Raw genomic sequence first — 24,815 nt, 5'->3', positions numbered from 1 at the left:
GATAGGTGCCGCCACCCTGCCTAGTTGTCCTATATTCCTGGGTAGAGCTGGGAGTCGGGAAAGCTAGGATTTTCCCAGACTGGAGATCTCTCCCTTCATATGTTTCATAGCATACACTGTGCACAGTTCTAACATGGCTTGAACACACACCACTGTAATTCTTCCAGACTGCCCCCTCTTTGTGAACCCCTTGTGGAAATTTATAGATTTTTTTCCCTCTGAACAATATTTGGCACATTACAGAAACCCAGGAAATGTTAATTGGAGTCTAGCCTTAATAGTCAGTCTGTGCTCAACAGGCTTTTTGAGATGGCCTGACATTTGCATTTTAATTACATGAAGTAGTAGCAAGAATCCTAGCTCTTTATTTCAAGATCAACTTGGATCTCCAGGACATTCTAGAATGAAATGAGTAGTTAATGTATATGAGGTCTGGGATGCTAGTCAATAACCCTTCTCCTGAGTTATCTTTGTATAAAAATCCTATTATTCATGGCTTTATTGAACACTTTTTCCTACAATACAAGGATCTGGGGCCTGGATTAGCCAAAATGTTTCACTGCATTTAGGAAAAAGGAATTAGAGTAGGATATGAGAAGAGAAGGCAGTTGAGGAATGTAAACTCAAGCACTTTAGAACTGCATGCTGTGGTTAGGAGGAAGGGAGCAGACACGTACACTAGGGTGCTGACAGCTTAGCTTGAACCTGGGCTCCACATCATTGTGTAAGAAATAGTAAAATATATGATCCTGTACATTGTAATCAAAACTTGAAACTGATCGATTCAGCTATGCCAACTGTATTAATACATGTGACCTAGTTTTTTCCATTCCAATATTTAGTGATTTTCTAGGACCATGCAATCAGGAAAAAAAACCCTTGGATGGAGAAATGGAGAAAAGAAGCCAGTATTATGGATATTACCTATAAGAAAATTACAAACAGGGGCACCTGGGTGGCTCAGTGGGTTAAGCCGCTGCCTTCAGCTCGGGTCATGATCTCAGGGTCCTGGGATCGAGTCCCGAATCGGGCTCTCTGCTCAGCAGGGAGCCTGTTTCCCTTCCTCTCTCTCTGCCTGCCTCTCCGCTTACTTGTGATCTCTCTCTGTCAAATAAATAAATAAAATCTTAAAAAAAAAAAAAAAGAAAATTACAAACATGTTGAAATTGTGGGACGATCCTGAAGTTTCTAGTACTTAAAAGAGGCCTTAAAAACATACTGTTATCAGTCTTTTATATCCCAATTTTTCTAATTTATTTCAAGTGAATATAAAAACATAAAAACTTCACAAAGGTTCTTTCAAAAAAGTTTGCTTTCCTCAACTCAATTTTTCCAAGTTGTCAGAACAGAACAGGTTTTGTTAATACGATTTCAAGATATATTTCCTGAAATATAAGACCTTAAATCCCTCAACCACCAGCAGCATTTTCAGAATACTAACCCTTTGGTTGGGAGAAAACACTGTATTCAAACATCTGCTCAACTGAAATATGGTGATACTGGTCTTTCCCTTTCAGTGATTCTTTTCAGTTACAATTTAGACCAAAGTGAAAAAGCCTCCCCAAAAGCCCCCTAAAAGCCAAAATCCCCCTACATGTCAGAGTAAAATATCAGTGTCTATGCTGAAACAATGTTCTTTTACTAAAATATTTATTCACAGTAAAACTAAATCTTTTTTTTTCTTAAGATTTTATTTATTTGACAGAGAGAGACATCACAAGTAGGTGGGGGGGGGGGTAGGCTCCCTGCTGAGCAGAGAGCCTGATGCAATGTAGGGCCTGATCCCAGGACACTGAGATCATGACCTGAGCTGAAGGCAGAGGCTTAACCCACTGTGCCACCCAGATGCCCCTAAAACTGAATCTTTTAGGGGTACCTGGGTGGCTCAGTCTGTTAGGGGTTCGACTCTTGATCTCTGCTCAGGTCTTGATTTCAGGCCCATAAGTTCAAGCCCCACACTGGGTATGAAGCCTTTTTAAAAAACAAAACAAAACAAAACAACACAAAAAACCCCTGAATCTTCTATTCCCCAGATGATGGTCCCCATCATGATGATGGTCCCCATCATGATGATGGTCCCAGATCTATGAGTTTCTCAATGCTGTACAGTACAATCAGCTCCAAAGGATAGACTGACTGGTAAATACAAGCATCATGAAAGATATCAAGATATCACTCCTTATTAACAGTGGCAAAAGAAGATAGATAATGCATATTTTTTTTCTTTTCTAAGTAATGGAACTTATCACTCAGTGTTAATTCATTATTCAAGTTGGTTTTAAAAATGTGTATCATATAAAAATATGTTACTGTTTTTGGATTTTAGACTCAAATTATACTTAAGTTACTTTTAAATATAATTATCACCCTGAACATCTATCACAACTAAAGACTGGGAAAAAGAAAAAAAAATAACACTGGTTATAATTCCAAAAGGATAAAACTAGCCTACAAGAGACAGGAATGGGATAATAATAGTAATGAGAATAACAACAGCTAACCGCAGCTGTAGCATACAGTTAGGCAGACTATGCACTGCACGATCCAGGGATCTATAAAGCACAGCAGCCTTGCAGCTAATATTTATTGACTTACTGCCACATGCCAGGCACTGTTATGAGGATTTCATATGTAGTATATGAAATATGAAGCAGATACTACTCTTACCCCTATAAGGTTAATAACTTGTCCGAGATCTCAAACGAGTGGCAGAGCCAGGTCTTTGACTCCAGAGCCCACATTATTAATTATAGTGACTAACGCATAGTTATAAGCCCCATTACCTGAAATAACCACTTTGGTTTTGCATCTTTCTTGCAGATAGGTATTATAAAAAGTATAAAGCATTTGGAAGTTGGTAATCTTATTTGGAATAATTGTGAAAAATACTGCATTACTAAAATAAGTGGAACCTGATCCTTAATTCAGAATTGTTACATGTGGTTTACAGATTGTCTCTGATTTGTAATCACATCTCATATAACAATGCTCTCCCCCTTACCTAAAACAAAAACTTAAAAAGAAAAGAAAAAACAACCACCACCAAGGACACAAGATTCCATATATGCATATACTTTAATAACAAGGTCACTTAGCTATAAATGAACAAAAGGAGACAAGGAGAACTTAACACATGATACTTCCACAGATTTGGGTCAAAACAGGCATACATGAAGATTTAAAACATATATTGTCTGTGTTAACAGAGGTTATAACTACCAATTTTGATTGTGCACATTTTCTAAAACATTATCAAAGAATGTAAAGTTAGATCAAACAATGATGTCAAGAAAATTTTGTCCTAAAATTTTAACAAAGTCTTTTAAGAAAGTCTAAAAACCTCCTATTTTCCCACATTGACTCTCAAAACTTCAGTTTGTATATCAGAATATCAGTTTGCCACTTTAACCTTTACCATACATGAAAAATTATCAAAAATATATTGATGGGTCTATATTGTGACTATTTATATTTACATTAAGCAAAATTATTACCAAGTTCTTTATATACAAATTACCATTTGTCCTACATGAAGTTCATTAAAAAGTTTAAGACTACAGAAATGTCATTAGAAACAATGCATTTCAAAATGTAACTGTTTTCCATCAATGAAGAACATTTTAAAATAATTTAACTGAAAAAAGTAGTGAACTCCCCACCAATTTCAGCTGCAACAGTATTCCTCCTGAATGTTTTCTGTGATTTAAGGGGGGAAAAATGGGGTAAAGTTTGATTGCAAGTAATTAAATGATAAAAATTTGATGAGTGTTTACTGATCTTATTTTCAAGCAATGTACAGTTTAATTAGGGCTGGTGCTAAAAACTAAAGCAATTTAAAAAAAATTTTTATATTTTTTATTTTACTTTTTATTATTGCTGTTCATATATATATTATTACTGAAGTATAACTGACAGACAATATTATATTAAGTTTCTGGTGTACATCATACTGATTCAACAATTCTGTATGTTAATCAATGGTTAACATGATAAATATAGTTAGCAGTAATTTAAAAAATGCCAACAGTTTAAGATAACTGTTAAACATCCTTAAAACCTGGTAAATGTACTATTATAGATACTCTTCAAATAAACTTAAATCAAAAAATAGTATCCCACATCCAATTCAACTGAATATAGCCATGGCCTTTTGATACCTCTAAAAAGGACCAATATTTAAAAAATCAAACTATTCCAGAACTGGGAAGAATTTAGACTTCAGAAGTATCAGAACAGATAAAAGAAAGTTATAAACATTTAAGAGGAAAAGATTCGGAGAAAAGTTCATAAAGGGATTAATAATACCACTAAAATAAAAAGTCACTTTAATTGTTTTAGACTCAAGGTCATATAGTAAGGAATTAAAAAGATGTCTTTTTCTGAGAAAAAACTCGAGCACAACATCATTACTTTTTCAAATTTAAGTATCATCAATTAGGATGATCTTAAAACTAAGTGCTGCAATTTTTCCAGTAGAGATGCACTTCTCTTGTCTAAGAATTAACTAATTTTATAATAATCACTGAAAAATTTAAGGCTCAGTTTCTCTAGTTTGAAAAATGTGATAAGCTCCATTTCAGAAATTGTCTTATTTATATTGATTACACACTACACTAAAGCAAGAAATAAAGGTCCAAAGTATTTACCTAATTAGTGCTCTGTCGCTGGACCTTAGAACCGATACTCTGCGTGTCCTCTTCCTCACTAGGACGTTTCCCACTACTGAGACCAGTGCTCATGGGGCTTCTTCCTACATATTTATAAAACAATTATGTTTAAGATAGGAAGGTGAAAAGAACAGAATGCTCAAATGCTTCATTCTTACCTTGCTTTAATAGGTGAGCTTGTTGATTGTCTCCATGAGCGTAATGTAAAGTACCACTCCCTTGAGAGCAACCTGTTAGTATTTAAAACACAGTAAAATTACTTAAACCCCAAATCTTATGTATTAAGACTATAAATCTAGTTTTTAGTAATTGTATTAAGGTCATTTATGCTTTCTAGGACTAAACCTCAATCCTTCATAAGAACAAAGTCACAAGTCCAAATCAGGAAAATTTAAACTTAGGGTCATATAAATGTTGACTTTTGGTTCAAAGGCAAAATCACTGATAATCATTTTCTAAAAAACATTTCTTTACTGAGTAACAATTAGACACTTGACCATGGAAGCAAAATATAGAGCAACAGTGAAATATACATCCTCCTTTACCTCTTGTCCCTTTATTCCACATTCTTCCCTCAGTGCCTGTCCAAAATATATGTCCTTGGAGATAAGTGAATAAGGGCCTTCCAGATGAGAATTAAACAATTCAAATCACACAAAGAGGAGGAAACACAATGTGGCAGTTACCTAGCCTAAGCAATTACATTAATCCTTCCAAAAAGAAACAATGTTATAGGAGAGGGGTTGGCACAGAAAGTAGGTTCTAGAGAAACAATATGTTCAGATAATGTCAGTATGTCCAGATAATGGACAAATGTGAACATTCTAGCCCCTACACAGAAGTCGCCTTATGGTCTAAGACAATCTACTTATTTTTTTATTGTAATTTCATGCTCATCAAGTTCCTCTGGATAAAGAATTCAGCTTTTTAGGTACTCAGAATTGGGAAAGTGAATGCCCTGATGAGGGATGAGGGCTTCTATCACTGGAAAGTGATAGATAATAAATAATAAATAATAAACTAGTGCTCCCTGTTGATATATATATTTTAAACATTTTATTTATTTGTCAGAGAAAGAGAGAGAGAGAGAGGGAGAGAGCATAAGTAAGGAGAGCAGCAAGGAGCTGCTCTCAGCAAGGAGCCCTATGCAAGACTCAATCTTAGGACCCTGGGATCATGACCTGAGCCAAAGGCATATGCTTAACTGCCTGAGCCACCCACACATCCCTGCTATTTTGTATCACATGGATGGTGTGTATGTGTGTACATGTGTTTGTGTGTGAGTGTGTGTATGTTTATATTTGGTGATGGTGCAGAGGAAGAGAGAGAGTCCTAAGTAGGCTCCAGAACCAGTTGGCGCCTGATGCAGGGCTCAGTCTCATGATCCTGAGATCATGACCTGAGCCAAAATCAAGAGTCGGATGCTTAACTCACTTTTAAACCTCTAGTCTGCCACCTCTAATTATACTAAAAACACTCTGTTCTTGGACTTGTTGAAGGTCAGATTCTGGACTACAGCACATTCACCACTGAATGGTGTTACTCCTGGTCTCACCATCAGCAGAGTGTCCCCTAATAGTGATAATTGTTGTCTTCCATTATTGCACAAGATTATTTAAAACTTCACCCAAACAATGTGAATGTACTTAATTCCACTGAATTGTACATTTAAAACGGTTAGATGCTAAGTTTTATGTTACATATATTTTGCAATCAAGAAAACTTCAATAGGGGCACCTAGGTGGTTCTGCTGGTTGAGTATTGGACTCTTGGTTTCAGTTCGGTTCATGATCTTGGGACCTAGTCCTGCATCAGGCTCCCCACTCAGCAGGGAGTCTGCCTGGGATTCTCATCTCCCTCTGTCCTTCCCCCTACTCATGCACACACTCTCTCTCTAAAATAAATTTTTTTAAAAAAACAAAGAAAACAAACAAAAAAGGGAAACTTCAAAAAATACATTATCAATTATTGTATTTAGTTGAGTGCTAAATTGTTGAGTGCTCCTTTATGCTAGAGATTATACTAGGTACTAGGGATAGAAATATTATAAAAACATGAGGTCTTATCTTCAAGGGGCTCACAGTCCAAGAAGAAGGTGACAGATACATAAAATCACTAAGTACAAATAAGTAATATAATGGTCCTGGGATGGAAGTTGTTATAGCATACAGTGAGGACACTGAGGAAGGAAAAGTCAATTTTATTGGAAGAGTCACAGAGGTAGGCTCTAAATAACAGACTAGTCACCTCATTTTCTCAGCTCCATCAATTTTATTCCTCTTCCTGTTCTAAGATAAATGAGAATAATCTCATAAACAAAAAAATACTGAGTGAAAGCAGCCAGACACAGAAAAGAGCACAAACTATAATATTTTTATGAAGTTCAAAAATGGGAAAAAATAGAATTAGAAATCAGGAGAATGATTACTTTTGAAGATGGGGGAGGGATTAATAAGCTCAATAAATACATACAGAATTTCCTTAAGATAGCATCTTATTCCTTTAGAGAGTTAAATGATAAGCAGGCACCTAAAATCTTCCTGTGCCCTAAATTCATGAATATCTCAACTGCCTGTAACTTCCCCATAAAAGTGCAGTAAACTGGGGCGCCTGGGTGGCTCAGTTGTTAAGTGTCTGCCTTCAGCTCAGGTCATGATCTCAGGGTCCTGGGATGGAGCCCCGCATTGGACTCTCTGTTCTGCAAGCCTGCTTCTCCCTCTCCCTCTGCCTGCTGCTCCCCCTACAGTGCTCTCTGTCAAAGAAAAAAATCTTCTAAAATATGCAGTAAATTATATTTTCACAAGAATAACAGTACAAGAGACAATGAGCAGAGAAAAGAGCTTTGCCAAATCAATTGGCTAATGACTAGCTTAGCTGCTTAGAAAAATCAGAAATCCCATATTCATCATGTCTTTAGGGACACTACAGTAGTTAAATTTCAAATGCCAAGATTATATGAGACAGGAGTCTTAGAATGAAAACTTTAAAAAAAAAAAAAAACACCCCATATTTGTTTTAAAAAATCCCACATTTTTCTAAGGGCAAAAGTTTATATGAACAGACTCTTCTTATGTTATACTGCCAACAGCACCAAAAGGGTTTTTCACTCATAAAATTCTAACTAGGGGTGCCTGGGTACCTAGGTTGGTTAAGTGTCTGCCTTTGGCTCGGGTCATGATCTCAGAGTCCTGGGATGGAGCCCCACAAAAGGGCTCCCTACTCAATGGGAGATGCTTCTCCCTCTACCCCTCCCCCTGCTTATGCATGCTGTCAAATAAATAAAAAAAAAAAACTTTAAAAAATTCTAACTTAAAGTACTGTGGGGAAAAAACTGCATAGAAAAGATGTTCAAAGGAAATATGCTGAAATTTTAATAGTGACTATCTCTGCTAGATGGAATTGTGGGTGATTTTTATTTTTCTTCTTTTCTATTTTTCTGAATTTCCTAAACTGTATATGGTGAATAGTTTTTTTTTTTTAAGAAGTTTTGAGGTACAATTACATAACATAAAATTCAGCTGTTTTAAGTATACAGTTCAATAATTTTTAGTAAATTTACAGAGTTGTGTCATCATCAGCACAATCCAGATTTAGAACACTTTCATGCCCATTTGCATTCATTCTCATTCCTACCCTAAACCTAAGGTAACCATTAACTTACTTTATTTTAAAGACATGCCTTTTCTGAATAATTCATACAAATGGAATTGTACAATATGTGGTCTTTTATGTCTGGATTCTGTAACTTAACATAGTATTTTTGAGGTCTATCCATGTTGCAGCAAGCACCAGCATTTTATTCCTTCTTACGGATTAGTATTCCATTGCATGGATGTACCACATTTTGACTATTATAAATAAAGCCATCATAAACATTCTTATGATCCTTGTCTTTGTGTAGATATGTTTTCATTTCTTTTGGACAGATATTTAGGAATGGAATTTCTGGGTTTTATGTTAAGTTTATAAGCTTTTAAGAAACTGCCAACCTGTTTCCAAAGTGGCTGTACCATTTTACAGACCACCACTCACAACATATGAGGGTTCCAGGCTCTTCACATCCTCCGCAATTCTTGTTATTGTCTGTCATTTTTTAGGCACTTGAGTGGGTACAGGGTAAATAAGTCATCCCAGTTTGATAGGGATTTTTCAAGTGTTAGCACTGCAAGTCTCATGTCTCAGGAAACCCCTCAATTCCAGGTAATCACTGACAGTTGGTTACCCTAAGTGGGAAGTCTCTGAGTGGTTTTGATTTGCATTTCCCTACTGACTAATAATGCTGAACAGGTATTTTTAATAGAAAAAAATAAAAAATAAAATGTATTACTATCATAAATAGATTATGGTTTGCTTTATTATAAGAACAGAAGTACTTCAAGTCATCTATGTACAAGTTATAAATAATCTTGCCCTTTGATATACCTTGTGAGACACTATAAAAGTCTACAAACAGGGTAAGTAGAGGGCATAAAAGGATATACTTCAGAATGTGGCAAAAATCCCCTTGTATTGGGCATAAAGTAAATAGTCAAAATGTGAGTGCTTTGCTCCTTTCTCCTTAATCTAATTGTTAAGAAAAAAAAGTATATGCTCTCAAAAGGATACAGAGTATTTCTGAATCAGAAAGGCTCAATTTTTTAAAGGGTTTGTTCTTAATATCAATTTTAAACATGTGACTTTTTTTGGGGAAAAAAAAAGTATTCCTCAAATGCCTTGAGGCATTTAATTAATTAATTAATCAAATTAATTAGCCTCATGCTATTTTTGGTTAGAACCCTTAAAAACTGATACAATGATTAAAATTTCTAATACTGGCTCCTTGACATTATTAATATCACACATTAAGAATATATGTGGCAACTAAGTATATATCATGTGGAAAACCACTACAAATAAGACTGGAAGGAAAAACTCATGTGCAGAAAGCTAAAGGCCCTATGCATGTGTATGATAAACCTTTTGGCCATATTCATAGGATCACTAAACCTTAACTATTTACCTTATACATAAAAGTAAAAAAGTAAAAAAAAAAAAAAAAAAAAAAAGAGCCTTCAGAAGGGATATCTGAGTTTCATTCTACCCTTAAAATTGTCCTCCTCGGGGTGCCTGGGTGGCTCAGTGGGTTAAAGCTTCTGCCTTCGGCTGGGATCATGACCCTGGGGTCTTGGGATCAAGCCCCACATCGGACTTTCTGCTCAGCAAGAAGCCTGCCCCATCCCCACCGCCTGCCTCTCTGCCTACCTGTGATCTCTGTCAAAAAAACAAGATCTAAAAAAAAACTGTCCTCCTCATTCAGTTTGTAAGATCTTTACCTTGAGCTAAATTCTACTACATGTAATGATGGTTTCCATCTCCAAAATGTCACTAATGGAATGACAGGGATGTGTGTGTGTGTGTATGTGTGTGTGTGTGTGTGTGTGTGTGTGTGTGTGTATGTGTGTGTACATGTATGGAGAAAAATATTATAGTGAGATTTAATAAAAAATATATTTGATTATTAATCTCTTTATGTTGCAAAGTATAGAAATTTCCTTTTCACTTACTTCCACTGCTGCTACAACCTGGAATATTTTCTCCAGGAGAATACCCCAACAGGCCTCCATTCCCATTAGGATTAGAAGGCACTGATGCAAGAAGACCTAAAGGGAAAAAATTTCCTATTAAATTATGGCCAAGATCAAACTCAAGGATAGATACATAAACACCTCCGAAGAAACAAACCAAAGTTACTAACATACCTAGTCCTCTATATCGTGAAAGCTGCTGATAGATCTGCTTCATCCTTTCAATATTTAAACGGCTTGCCTCAGCATGATTTACCATTGGTTTAGGATAATTAACTCCTATCAAACATTTGGCTACCTTTTGGATACCTTCTGGTGCATTCCAGGGATCATAGATGTATTTTGCAGGGAAACCTCTTAGGACAGGCAAATAACGTCTTTTGGGAGAAGGAAGAAAAATTATAAATAAAATGAACTACAAGCAAATTATAAAAAACTAATTATTAGCTATGAATGACCAAAATCAAGTCAAAACCATTTAATGATTTATTTACCCATCTCCTCATCTCTGCTGCCCATCATGAGTAGGGAACACCTTAAGTGTTGCTTAAACATGAAAAGCTCTTCCTGGATTAGTTATTCCAAACTGAATAATAATCACCCTTGATTTACCTGATATAGTCTCCATTGGGATCTGTTCTCCTACCAAAACCAACAGGGCAATAGCAGTGAAAAAACTGTTGGAAAAAGGAACTACAAGACAGCCACATCCAACTTCCAGCATTTATGCTCCAATCTGCATCAAGCAATAATTCTTCAAATACCTTCAGAAGTAACAGTAACCAATTAGTTTGTACACATATAATTCTCAAAGCAAGCATTTTCCAGGTCTCTGTAGATCAAAAGTCAAGGCAAAGAAAATCTAGCACAGAACTGTAAAACTAAACATTCCAACGTGGGCTCCTTGTTAATATTCTGTTCTATAATGAGTTATTTCAGGGAAAGAAAAAAATCAGTAATATAAGTGAATTTTTCTTTCTAGTCTTTGCAGTATTATGGGGGAGGGTAAAATAATCAGTCAAGTCACTGATTCAATTAAAAAATGGAAGAAAAAAAGCAGTAAACATTTTCAAGAAAGCAAAGATGTTATCAAATAAATCACTAACAAAAACTGAGAAGCTTGGTACACTCCCCTACATATAGGGAGCACCCAAATAAAAATGACTTAAAATGCACTAGTGAAAAAGCAAAAGATAAAAAAAAAAGCACTAGCATTATAGAGTTTAAATTTGGAATTCCTTGACCAAAAGGGAATTAGACTTGAAACACCTTTTTATAAATTCATTAAGTCTGTACTAGACATTTACTTCACGTAAAACTTTGTATTAGGAAATACCAGAGACACAAAAGAAAAAAAAAGGATCAGAAATGGTCCTTGGGGGCGCCTGGGTGGCTCAGTGGGTTAAGCCGCTGCCTTTGGCTCGGGTCATGATCTCAGGGTCCTGGGATCAAGTCCCACATCGGGCTCTCTGCTCAGCGGGGAGCCTGCTTCCCTCTCTCTCTCTCTCTGCCTGCCTCTCCGTCTACTTGTGATTTCTCTCTGTCAAATAAATAAATAAAATCTTTAAAAAAAAAAAAAAAAAGAAAGAAATGGTCCTTGGATAGGGGACATCTATGATATAGGCAGATAGATAAAACAAGTCCTGTTATATATAACCACAAGATGATGTCTCAAAATAATACTATGCTTCACTTTGCAAAACAAATCATTAAAAAGTTATGATATTGAAGTGATATTTTAAATTTTATAATGTAAATTCACTATTTCTAAGAATTCTTGGGTAAATCCTCTTTTGTAACAGAAATGATCACCTATAAATATGTAATCCAATGAGTCCAGAGTGTTAAATTTTATAGTTCCCTTGATGGCTAGGCTGGTTCAGTCTCTGAAATGACTTGAGGTTAATCAAACCAGTTATCACCATTTCTCCTGATTACACCATTTCTGCTTTCCAACAGTGTGCCTGTATTAGGGAATTAAATTCTTTACCTGCTGGAAAAAATTAGACTATAAATGAATCTAAGTAACAGACAACTTCTAGGAATTGTTTTAGTAAGGTATAGACTCAAAATAAGACAGTGCTACATTAGTTAGAAGAATACTCACCTTCATTCCTTCTTCCCAACTAATCCACAGGTCACCTCGGGTCAGGAAGCAAGCCACTGCATGTCTGGCTAAATGGTGAATCCAACCCTCCTGACGAAGCTGTGTCATGATGGCATCAATCCATGGAAAACCTGTCCGGCCTTCCGCCCATTTTGCTAAAGCCTCAGGATTTTTATCCCAAGGAATCTGAACACAGATGGGATTTCCTTCCATTTTATCAAAGCGTGGGTTATTTGTTGCTGCTGTATAGAAAAATTCACGCCATAACAGTTGCCCATAAAGGGACAGTGGAGGGGAACTGTTCTTCTTTACCTAAAGTTAAAAAGCAAAGAAGTAGTAACACCAATTTTTAAAGAAGTATTTTGAAAAATAAGCTTCAGTTTTAGGTAATACCTTTTTGTATAGATCTGTTAGTTTGAAGTAAAACAGTCGACATGACAAACAACCAAATCGGAGATAAGGACTGAGTCCAGTAGGGCTAGCGAGCAGGGAATTTGCATTCATTCGAGGTCTTTCAAAGTTTGCCACCCAAGCCTGAAAACACAAAGAGAATTATGCTAGTTAACTGGCTTTTCCATTTAAAAAGAGTGTTTAAAACTGACCTGTTTTTTTAAAGTTACATAGTTCTTGGGGAATAAAATTTTATTACCCCAGTCACAGACATGTTTTAATAAGAAACACAACAGAATAAAAGTGAGCTTTCTTTTGTTTCAGCCATCCTTGGGTAACACATACTCATATGAAATAAATTAACCTCAAATTCCTAACCCCAAGCTAAGAGCACTTTTGACCTGTCTTCCTGACACTGAGCTCAAGGTGAAATAGAAGAACTTTATCTTAGCTTCAAAGATACAGTCATCAGATACCAGCTTACATAGGAAGAATAGAAGAGGTGGCATTGGTAGTAGCTAAAGAGGAAACAGTCAGTGGAGGAAGAAAAAAATATTTAAATGAGGAGATGGTTATTAATCTTCAAACAATTAGGTTTATGTTATTTTAACTATTTCTCTCAATTCTTCTTTTCAATAGTCTATTTTTTGTTTTTAAAAAGAGTGAAATTATTTTTTAATTGTCAGTTTGGAAATACAAGCATGATCTCTATTATTATACTTTTCTTTCCAAATGCCTTTCCAAACGTGTAAGTGCTTCAGTTTCTCCGCCTGGCCATACTGCAGAGGGCAAGCCATCTGTATCAAAACCTAAAAAAAAAACAAACAGAAAAAAGAAAAAGATATTCTTCTGGAACTAAAATAATTTTTTATGAACCACAATAATTGGTAAAACTACTTCACAGAAAAATTATGACAGTAGCATAAATATGAACTTATGGCCCTAGATAGGTCTTCACATATAAGGACATAATATGGTCTCTGTTCTTTAGGACAAACATTTTAAGGTTATTAACAGATACATAACATTTATAGAACACATAATATATATAGATTTATCACTTCTTAGTATAAGAGATTAAGATTTTTTTCTCCTTTGTTTCCCTCTTGATGCAAAATACTTTTCATATTAAATCAGAAGTGAGATTTTCTCAGTGGTTTATTGATTCTCAAGCTTCATTTACACCTACCTAGTTCTTCTAGTGAAGGGACTCCATATTTCTCATCATGGTCATCAGACAGAGGAGTTGTACACTTTTCTATCACTTCAGAAGTAATTGTCTCTACTGGCATCTCTAGTGGTTCCATTTTGCTGATGAGAGTCTGGAATCTTTTATAAGTAAGAGGTGGCTGTCCACCATTGAGTTCTATAATCCTATTACAAATTTAGTAAAATGCAAATAAAAAAAATATTTAGTAAAATGCAGCTAATATTAAAAAATAGTAATATATTTTGATTGATAACTTCTGAAAATGCTTAAAATCAAAACACAAAGTTAAGGGGTGCCTGGGTGGCTCAGTGGGTTAAAGCCTCTGCCTTCAGCTCAGGTCATGATCCCAGGGTTCTGGGATCGAGCCCCACGTCAGGCTTTCTGCTCTGCAGGGAGCCTGCTTCCTCTTCTCTCTCTCTCTGCCTGCCTCTCTGCCTACTTGTGATCTCTGTCTGTCAAATAAATAAATAAAATCTTAAAAAAAAAAAAACCAAAAAACACAAAGTTAATTACTTAAGAATTCCAGGAGGATATAATCTTCTCATATGACCAGGAAACTTATTGAAATAGCTAGTGAATCTAAAAGTTATTCTCTTCATTTTCTAGACATCTGCTATGTGTCAAAAATATACAGCATGCAAATAACAAAACCTTTAAGACAAAGGGTATTATTAAGCACCATGAGTGAAAAAACAAGTGGTTAAGTTAGCCTGAAGACAATAACATAAAAATAATATATGTGAAAAGGTAAAAACACATTATAACACAGTTTAAAGAATCTCTTAATCATCGGTAAAAAACAAACCACACCAGTATTATAATGAGAAGCAATAAAGCAAGTCTTATTAATTAGGATTCTACATACTATACACTCTATGCTATATACTATAGTGATAATCACTTGCAACTTTCTGTTGTGCTCATTATGCCTTTGTTAAATATGTCAGTATATGTATCTTATGGACATACTTTATATTTCCCTCCTCCTTTTCAATGTACTGTTGGAATCAGTTTGCTAGTATTTTGTGAAGATCTTCATATCTACATTCACGAGAGATACTGACCTATAGTTCTCTTTTTTTATGGTGTCTTTATCTGGCTTGGTACCAGGCTGATACTGGCCTCATAGATGAATTTGGAAGTGAAATTAAGAAAACAATCTCATTTACAGTTGCACCAAAAAAATAAAATACCTAGGAATAAACTTACCAAAGAGGTGAAAGACTTGTACTCTAAAAACTATAAAACACTGACAAAAGAAATTCAAGATAACACAAAGAAATGGAAAGACACTCCATACTTATGGCTGAAAGAACAAATACTGATGGGTTGCCTGGCTGGCTCAGTCAAAAGAATGTGCAATTCTTGATGTTGGGGGAGGGAAAGTTCCACGTTGGGTGTAGAGATTACATAAATAAATAAACCTAAAAAAATTAACACAAAATATATTAAAAAATTTATACACTACTCAAAGCAATATACACATTTAGTGCAACCCCTATCAAAATATCAATAGCATTGGGGTGCGTGGGGGGCTCAGTGGGTTAAAGCCGCTGCCTTTGGCCCAGGTCATGATCCCAGGATCCTGGGATCAAGCCCCACTTCAGGCTCTCTGCTCATCAAGGAGCCTGCTTCCTCCTCTCTCTCTGCCTGCCTCTCTGCCTACTTGTGACCTCTGTCAAATAAATAAATAAAATCTTAAAAAAAAAATCAATAGCAATTTTCCCAGAGCTAGAACAGACAATTCTAAAGTTTACATGGAACCACAAAAGACCTTGGAGAGCCAATGGAATCTTGAAAAAGAAAAAACATTACTGGAGGTATCACAATTCCAAATTTCAAATTACATTATAAAGTGGTAGTAATTAAAACAGCATGGTACTAGCATAAAAAGAGACATATAGGTCAGTGGAACAGAACAGAAAACCCAGAAATAAACCCACAATTACATTTGGTCAGTTAATTATCAACAAAGGAAGAATGAATATACAATGGGAGAAAGTCTCTTCAACAAATGGTGTTAAGAAACTGTACAGCTATATGCAAAAGAAATGAAACTGGACCAATTTCTTGCACCATATGCAAAAATAAACTTAAAACAGATTAAAGACCTAAATGTGAGACCTGAAACCATAACAATCCTTGAAGAGAGCACAGGCAGTAAGTTTCTCTGACATCAGCTGTAGCAACATTTTTCTAGCTATGTCTCCTCAGGCAAGGGAAATAAAGGCAAAAATAAGCTACTGGGACTACATCAAAATAAAAAGCTTCTGCAAAGAAGGAAACAATCAACAAAACTAAAAGTCAACCTACTGAATGAGAGAAGACATTTGCAAATGACATATTTGATAAAGGGTTTGTATCCAAAATCTATAAAGAACTTATAAAACTAAACACCCCAAAAATAATCCAATTAAAAATGGGCAGAATTGGGGTGCCTGGGTGGCTCAGTGGGTTAAAGCCTCTGCCTTTGGCTCAGGTCATGATCCCAGGGTCTTGGGATCAAGCCCCGCATCAGGCTCTCTGCTCAGTAGGGCACCTGCCTCCCTCTCTCTCTCTCTGCCAGCCTCTGCCTACTTGTGATCTCTGTCAAATAAATAAATAAAATCTTTAAAAAAGAAAACAATGGGCAGAACACATGAATATTTTTCCAAAGAAAACATCCAGATGGCCAAGAAACACATGAAAAGATGCTCAGTATCACTCATCATCAGGGAAATGTAAATCAAACTATAATGAGATATCACTGCATATCGTCAGAATGACTAAAATTAAAAACACAAAAAACAACAAATGTTTGTGAGGATGTAGAGAAAAGGGAACTTTCTTGCACTGTTGGTGGGAATGCAAATTGGTGCAATCACTGTGTAAAATGGTATGGAGGGTCTTCAAAAAGTTAGAATTACCCTAAGATCCAGTAATTGCACTACTGGATGCAAATAATACAAAATACAAAATACAAAAACACTCATTCAAAGGGACACATGCATCCCTATGTTTATAGCAGCATTATTTACAACAGTCAAACTACGGAAGCAGTCCAAGTATCCATTGATAGATGAATGGATAAAGACAATGTGTTTTGTATGTATGTGTGTATACACACACACACATATGTACATGTATATATGTATACACACACACACACACACACTGGAACATTACTCAGCCATTAAAAAGAATGAAATCAGGGTGCCTGGGTGGCTCAGCCGGTTAAGCCTCTGCCTTCTGCTCAGGTCATGATCCCAGGGTCCTGGGATCGAGCCCTGTATCAGGCTCTCTACTCAGCAGGGAGCCTGCTTCCTCCTCTCTCTCTGCCTGCCTCTCCACCTACTTGTGATCTCTGTCTGTCCAATAAATAAATAAAATCTTTAAAAAAAACAAACACAAGAAACAACAAATGTTCGTGAGGATGTAGAGAAAAGGGAGCCTTCTTGCACTGTTGGTGGGAATGCAAATTGGTGCAATCACTGTGTAAAATGGTATGGAGGGTCCTCAAAAAGTTAGAATTACCCTAAGATCCAGTAATTGCACTACTGTGTTTTTACTCCCAAAATAGAAAAACACTCATTCAAAGGGACACATGCATCCCTATGTTTATAGCAGCATTATTTAAAACAGTAAAGCTACGGAAGCAGTCCAAATATCCACTAATAGATGAACGGATAAAGACAATGTGGTTTGTATATAGTTGTGTATATACCCACATATGTACATACATATATGTACACACACACACACTGGAATATTACTCAGCCATAAAAAAGAATGAAATCAGGGTGCGTGGGTGGCTTAGTGGGTTAAGCCTCTGCCTTCTGCTCAGGTCATGATCTCAGGGTCCTGGGATGGAGCCCTGTATCAGGCTCTCTGCTCAGGAGGGAGCCTGCTTCCCGCTCCCCCCACCCCCCTCCACCCACCGGCCTCTCTGCCTACTTGTGATCTCTCTCCCTGTCAACTAACTAAATAAAATCATTTAAAAAAAAAAGAATGAGGGCGCCTGGGTGGTTCAGTGGGTTGGGCCGCTGCCTTTGGCTCAGGTCATGATCTTGGGATCCTGGGATCGAGTCCCGCATCAGGCTCTCTGCTCGGCGGGGAGCCTGCTTCCTCCTCTCTCTCTCTCTGCCTACTTGTGATCTCTCTCTGTCAAATAAATAAATAAAATCTTAAAAAAAAAAAAAACGAATGAAATCTTGCCATTTGCAACAACAAATATAGATAAAGTTAGAGAATATGATGCTAAGTGGAATACATTAGTCTGAGAAAGACAAATACCAAATGACTTCATATGTGGAATGTAAAAAACAAAACAAACAAGCAAGGGGGCAAAGAAAGACAAATCAAGAAACAGACACTTAACTACAGAGAACAAACTGATGGTTACCAGAGGGGAGGTGAAGCAGGATATGGGGTAAATAGGTGATGGAGATTAAAGAGTACACTTTTATCATGATGAAAATTTTTTTTAAAGTACATTTTTCATTATAATACATATAATTACATATAAATTATAATCTCTCTGTAACTGTGATACCACAAGAACTATTCTCTCTGCTTTTAGTAATTTTGTTTTAGTGTAATACTTTGAGTTTATACACAGGGGCATAATGAAACTTATGGATAGTGAAACTGCAGTGATATTAGTGACACTGCTAATTACATGACTTAAGCAAAGTAAAAACCTGAGAAAAATGTTTTCTGTATGTTACATTTTTATATGATGAATTATATATAGTAAATACTCACAATTCAATCCACTAAACAAGCCAATTATATGCATAGCACTAAATCTCCCACTCGGATGCAACTGCTCTTACCTATTTTGTCTCTCATGGGGTTTGAGACAGGCCACTCGAAAATATTATTACTTTGGCATACTGATTACTTTGAATTAAAGTTACTTAAGAAACAGTCAGTATAAGAAGGACACTCTGAGCCTGCTCTGTCCCCCGAAAGCAAGAAATAAGTTCCCTATGTGAAGGGCACTCTCCTAGAACCTGGAGAATAAAAGGTATCCTTATCATTAGAGACAGGGAATTCAGGCCTGAGAAGGCTATATAAACTTCAGACATGTGCTACCCTAAACTCAAACTTACTTAAGTGTCTTGGCATTTCTTCGCTTATTGTTTCTTTGTCTAAGAGATTTAAAAGTTGCCTGCTTTGCTTACTTCTTTGAGTCTCATAACCTGGATATATGAATTTTTTTTGGATATATGAATTAAATTTATTTTTCTCCTGTTAGTCTGTCTTAAGTCAATTTAATTATTAGACCAGCCAGGAAGTTAGAAGGGGAAAAGGTAAAGTTCCACCCCCAAACCTACCCCAAATATACTTCCTTCTTGATATCAGCTTCCTAAAGTTAAGAAAACTGGTAAACTAGAAGGCAAGTTTATTTTCAAGAGATATATGACTTTGACTTAATAGGAAATAAGACCACTGCCTGAAATCAACCCACAGTTTTTCATACATTTGGAAAAATAGAATAAAATTAACTAGTTTGTCATATAGCTTACAGAATTAGCTTTACTAACTTGATAAAATGAGGAAATAACTAAAAGCAAAACAATTTAAAAGGCAAAAGTTACTACATTAATAAATCTTGTGAACCCTCAAAACTCAAAGCATATAATAACTCCTAAATTTAAACTATAATCTTTTTTGGACAAAGCATCACCAAGAGATGATATTTCAAGAAATACATTTTAAGAAATAAGATAGTATGCTGTTGTTCGGAGGACTATAGCTACACAAAGTAGTATTACATACAATTTGCAACTGGACTTAAAATCCAGATAGACAAGACTAACACACATGAAATAAAAAAACTTCAGACAATCATACTAAATATATCATAGCACTTCATGGTTTCATGTCATATAAACTATGAAATTAATATTGCTAAGAGCTCAGAAAGGCAAGACCACAGGCTGAGTTAGGACAGTCAAGGTAAATTTAGTGATACTCTTAACAGTTTGAAACTGAGACTCAAAGTATTTTTGTCTTATGCACTCACACATCTGTAATTTTGGCATCTGTCACTAAGTAAAAAATCAGAGCAGTTAAATAAAATGCTAAGGGTCTGACATATTTATTTAATTCTCCTACAACTGTATTATGTATATGTTGTTACTTCCATTTAAAAAAACTGAAATCCCACAGGTTAAAACTTACTTGTCCATGTACTTTTTTTTAAATGCCCAGGGTGAGCCTAACGTAGGGTTTGGGTTCATAACCCTGAGATCAAGACAAGAGTTGGACACTTAACCAACGGAGTCATCCAGGTGCACCCTTGTCCATGTACTTAACACCCCTGAACTGTACACTTAAAAATGGTTGAGACAACAAATATTATGTGTATTATACCATAAAAATAAAAGAAAAAAAACTTACTTGTCCAGGTCATATAATGTATGTGAAATTCGTACAATCACTTCCACTCCAGCTTCAGTAGCCAGTTTCTTAATAGCTGCATCTCGTTCCTTTCCAAAAGGCTCAGAATCATACTCAATTGAAAGTTTAGTAATGTTCCATTCCTAAAATACAAAAAAGGAACAAAAATGTACATAAATTTTCATAATTATTTTTCCACTATAACAATGCATTTGGGGAAAAAGTGAAAAGCTTAAACCCTACATATAAAATAAATGTACATAAATCAAACTTCAAATATGCAGGAAGAAACTACACAATTTATTTATTTATTTTTTAAGATTTTTATTTACTTGACAGAGAGAGATCACAAGTAGGCAGAGAGGCAGGCATGGGGGCAGGGGTTGGGGTGGGGGAAACAGGGTCCCCACCCAGCAGAGAGCCTGATTCAGGGCTTGATCCCAGGACCCTGGGACCCTGACCTGAGCCGAAGACAAGGGCTTTAACCCACTGAGCCACGCAGGTGCCCTGAAACTACACAATTTATAAATTCAGAATTATGTAACTAAGAAATGTATACTCAGTAGATTTTAGGCATTGCACTAGTCAGCAAACAATCTAACTAGCCATATGCTTAAAACCAGCTTCCTAAATTTGTTTGCATAGCACTTTACTTTTCAAATAATTTACACTTACATGTTCTCATTTGGTCCTCAAAATAACCCCCAGTTTGGCACTTTGGCTGATACCTCCATTTGGCAGAGAAGGTTATTTTAAAAATTTAGGGACTTGGGGGGCGCCTGGGTGGCTCAGTGGGTTAAGCCTTTGCCTTCGGCTCGGGTCATGATCTCGGGGTCCTGGGATCGAGCCCCGCATCGGGCTCTTGGTTCAGCAGGGAGCCTGCTTCCCCCTCTCTTTCTGCCTGCCTCCTCTCTGCTTACTTGTGATTTCTCTGTCAAATAAATAAATAAAATCTTAAAAAAAAAAAATTTAGGGACTTGGGCACCTGGTGGCTCAGTCAGTTAAGCATTTGCCTTCGGCTCAAGTCATGATCCCAGGGTCCTGGGATAGAGTCCTGCATCAGGTTCCCTGCTCAGTGGGGAGTCTGCTTCTTCCTCTCCCTCTGTTGCTCACTCTCTGTATTTCTGTCAAATAAATAACTAAAATCTTAAAAAAAAAAAAAAGTTTAGGAACCTGCCCAAGTTCACAAAGAACCAGAATACCTGGAGGATATTTATGTCTGCTGAATTTGTATCTGCTGATTCTAAGAATTGGTCTTTCACAAACTTTTTTTGTTTTTAAGATTTATTTATTTGAGAGAAAGAAAGAGAGAGCATGAGTCGGTGAGGAGCACAGGGAGAAGAAGACTCCCCAGTGAGCAGGGAACCTGATACAATGGAGGGTTCAATTCCAGGACCCTGAGATTGTGACCTGAGCTGAAGGCAGATGCTTAACTGAGCCACCCACATGATCTTTCACAAACCTCTGATAGTTAATATGGTATATGTTGCTTTGTGGAGGTACTCTGTTTTATAATGTTTTTATTTCAGATTACCAAAAAATGTTAGCTGTGGAGAAATAGAGATAGTAATAATGTCAGATATTTATTGAGTTTCAGGTGCTATATCGATAAATTCTGTATACATCTCCTTATAGTGATTTTCAATGTAGAGACTATGACTTCAGGGAACTGTGATTTCCTAAGGGGGTAGTAACTTTTTTTAATCTAAAATCTATTCTGATGTATCTTACAAGAAAAAAAATAAACTGTAAGTCTACTATTATTTATTTCACTATATGGTAACACACTAATTCTCCAAACCTGTACAGTTTAGACAAAGGCTGTTCCCAACAGTGGGTTAAAAAAAAATACTACTATAAACCTTGCAGTGTATATCCTTATCTTTGTGCATACATCTTAAACATTTTTGGGGGCGCCTGGGTGGCTCAGTGGGTTAAGCCGCTGCCTTCGGCTCAGGTCATGATCCCAGGATCCTGGGATCGAGTCCCGCATGGGGCTCTCTGCTGAGCAGAGAGCCTGCTTTCCTCTCTCTCTCTCTCTCTCTCTCTCTCTGCCTGCCTCTCTGCCTACTTGTGATTTCTCTCTGTCAAATAAATAAATAAAATATTAAAAACAAAAAAAAACAAAAAAAAACAAAAACATTTTTGGGCATTTGATCTATTTTTCCTAGAAACAGTTCCTTAAAAAACAACAGATAAGCATATTTAAAATTCCAAAAGACACTGTCAAATTTTCCACCAGATATATTGTACTAATTCATACTCTCATCAGTAGTATACCAAAGTGCTTGCTCCCCATATACTTACCAGTAGTATGTTAAAGGTTTTTTAAAAACCAGTAACACATACATATGGTATACACAGAAAAACAGTACTCATTTTTAAAAATTTCCTTTCTTGAACATCTTGAAGAATGCATACCAAACTGTCAATAGCTGTTACCTTTAAATTTAGGAGCTCAAATTATTTGTGGTAATTATTTTTTATTTTACACACTGTTGTACTGTTCATATTTGTTAGTATGATCATGTACTGTTTTTGAAATTTAGAAATAAAATAAGACTAGGAAAGCATTATATTTGTTTTATAGTGAAGCAGTATAGAGTAGTAGTTAAAAAACAAAGGATCTAAAGTAAGACCTCCTGAGTTCAAAGACTGGCTCAACTATTTTCATAAATGGCTAAACTCTTCATGTCTGCTTCTTCATCTATAAACTGAGTAGAATGTGAGTAATGTGCTTAGAGAGCACCTAGCACATAATAAACACTACGCGTTTGTTATAGTAAAATGAAAAAAAAGAAATCATTATGTTACAGGGCTGAAAGATTAAATAAGATAATGCCTGTAAATTCTTAAGGACATAGAACACAGTTAAATTCAATGAATGACAGCTATTATTACTAGCTATTTGTATTTTCTTTTTCTGTGAGTTGCAGGCTATGTTTGCTTGGTTTTCTATCACACTAAATTCTTCTCTTATGGACTTGTAAGAGCTCCTTATGTTTTAATGATAGCAACCTTTCTCTGCCATATATGTTAAAACTTTTTTTCCTAAATAGTAGTTTGCAATTCCGATTTTTTTATAAATAATTTTTTAGTTTTTAGAGTTTAAGATAGAGTTTAAGTCAATAACATTTTTGAAAAAGAAGGAAACACAAGTCAGACACCTAAAGATCAAGATACAGACCACATTACTAGTAAAGATAACTGCAGAAAAATTTCAGGGTTATGGGCAGGTAAGCCTGCTAATATTTTACCCCTAAATTAAACAGATTTACCTACCCAAGATAAGCAGCCCATCTCCTGCAGTATGGATTTATTGCATAGGAGAAGAGAACAGGATGTGTGCTCTCAGCAAGTGAGAAGAAAAGGCATAATCTGAGCTATACTCATACAATCTGAGCTACACTCACCTAGCTCCTTCTACTGCATTCCCCCGTGAAATCTTTCACTTCTTCCCTGGGGATAAATTAGTGAATATCTCTCTACAAGGGGTGGGGGGGAAGCTAGGGAAAAGAAAGTTCCTCAAACATTAATTAAATTCATTTATACATCAAATATTATAATCTTTATTACAGGCCAGATATAATGCTAGGTCCCTCTCTCTTAGAGCTTACTGAAGAAAACTAGCAACACAGAGGTAAATTTAAAAAGTAAATACACGGGGTGCCTGGGTGGCTCAGTCATTAAGCATCTGACTTCAGCTTGTGTCATGATCCCAGGGTCCTGGGATTGAGCCCCAAGTCAGGTCCCCTGCTCAGCAGGAAGTCTGCTTTCCCTCTCCCACTCTCACTGCTTGCGTACCTGCTCTCATTATCTCTCTTTTTCTGTCAAATAAATAAAATCTTTTAATAAATAAAGAAATAAAAAGTAAATATAAAATAACCATCAGAAAAAAACAGAATGCTATGATAGAGAACATGGGAATTCTGGTAAGCTGATAAGCTAATTATGTACTCTTTTTTTTTCCCAATTACACTGGTAAGACTTTCAGTTAGTGATTAAAGTTTATATCCTTGCTTTTCTCCTGATTTTAGGTGGAAAGCAGTCACTATTTTGCCATTAAGAATGACATTAGTGGGGCGCCTGGGTGGCTCAGTGGGTTAAAGCCTCTGCCTTCGGCTCCAGTCATGATCCTGGGGTCCTGGGATCGAGCCCCATGTCAGGCTTTCTGCTCCGCGGGAAGCCTGCTTCCTCCTCTCTCTCTCTCTGCCTGCCTCTCTGCCTACTTGTGATTTCTCTCTGTCAAATAAATAAAATCTTAAAAAAAAAAAAAAAGAATGATATTAGCTATGTTTTAAATTAACAACTTTTATCAAATTAACATTTACCAGTTTTCTATTGCTAGTTTGGTTAAAGTTTTTTAAATCATAAATTGATGTTGAATTATGACCAATGCTCTTTCTTCATCTATTGAGATAACTGTAATAGCTTTTCCTATATTCTGTTAACAGGAAGGTTCACCTTAGTTGATTTTTATAATGTTGAAC

At 36.0% G+C, this 24,815-nt stretch overlaps 1 protein-coding gene across 1 annotated transcript in view; it reads right to left on the bottom strand.

Moving 5' to 3' along the window:
* Nucleotides 1–3,056: 3,056 nt before the first annotated feature.
* The window catches only part of CRY1 (cryptochrome circadian regulator 1), an 82,324-nt gene continuing 60,565 nt past the window's right edge, over nt 3,057–24,815 (bottom strand). Inside the window, exons 3-13 of the mRNA XM_082740570.1 lie at nt 20,326–20,468; nt 13,918–14,102; nt 13,449–13,537; nt 12,732–12,872; nt 12,339–12,650; nt 10,844–10,995; nt 10,406–10,608; nt 10,211–10,306; nt 4,826–4,897; nt 4,647–4,750; nt 3,057–3,696 (exon numbers count right to left, since the gene is read on the bottom strand). Coding sequence (XP_082596696.1) covers nt 4,647–4,750; nt 4,826–4,897; nt 10,211–10,306; nt 10,406–10,608; nt 10,844–10,995; nt 12,339–12,650; nt 12,732–12,872; nt 13,449–13,537; nt 13,918–14,102; nt 20,326–20,468 — 1,497 coding nt within the window. The 3' untranslated portion in view covers nt 3,057–3,696. The remainder of the gene's footprint in view (nt 3,697–4,646; nt 4,751–4,825; nt 4,898–10,210; nt 10,307–10,405; nt 10,609–10,843; nt 10,996–12,338; nt 12,651–12,731; nt 12,873–13,448; nt 13,538–13,917; nt 14,103–20,325; nt 20,469–24,815) is intronic.

This window comes from Mustela nivalis (genome assembly GCF_964662115.1).
Source record: "Mustela nivalis genome assembly, chromosome: 7".
In the NCBI taxonomy this organism is placed as follows: Eukaryota; Metazoa; Chordata; class Mammalia; order Carnivora; family Mustelidae; genus Mustela; species Mustela nivalis.
This window is presented reverse-complemented; position numbering and strand designations above follow the sequence as displayed.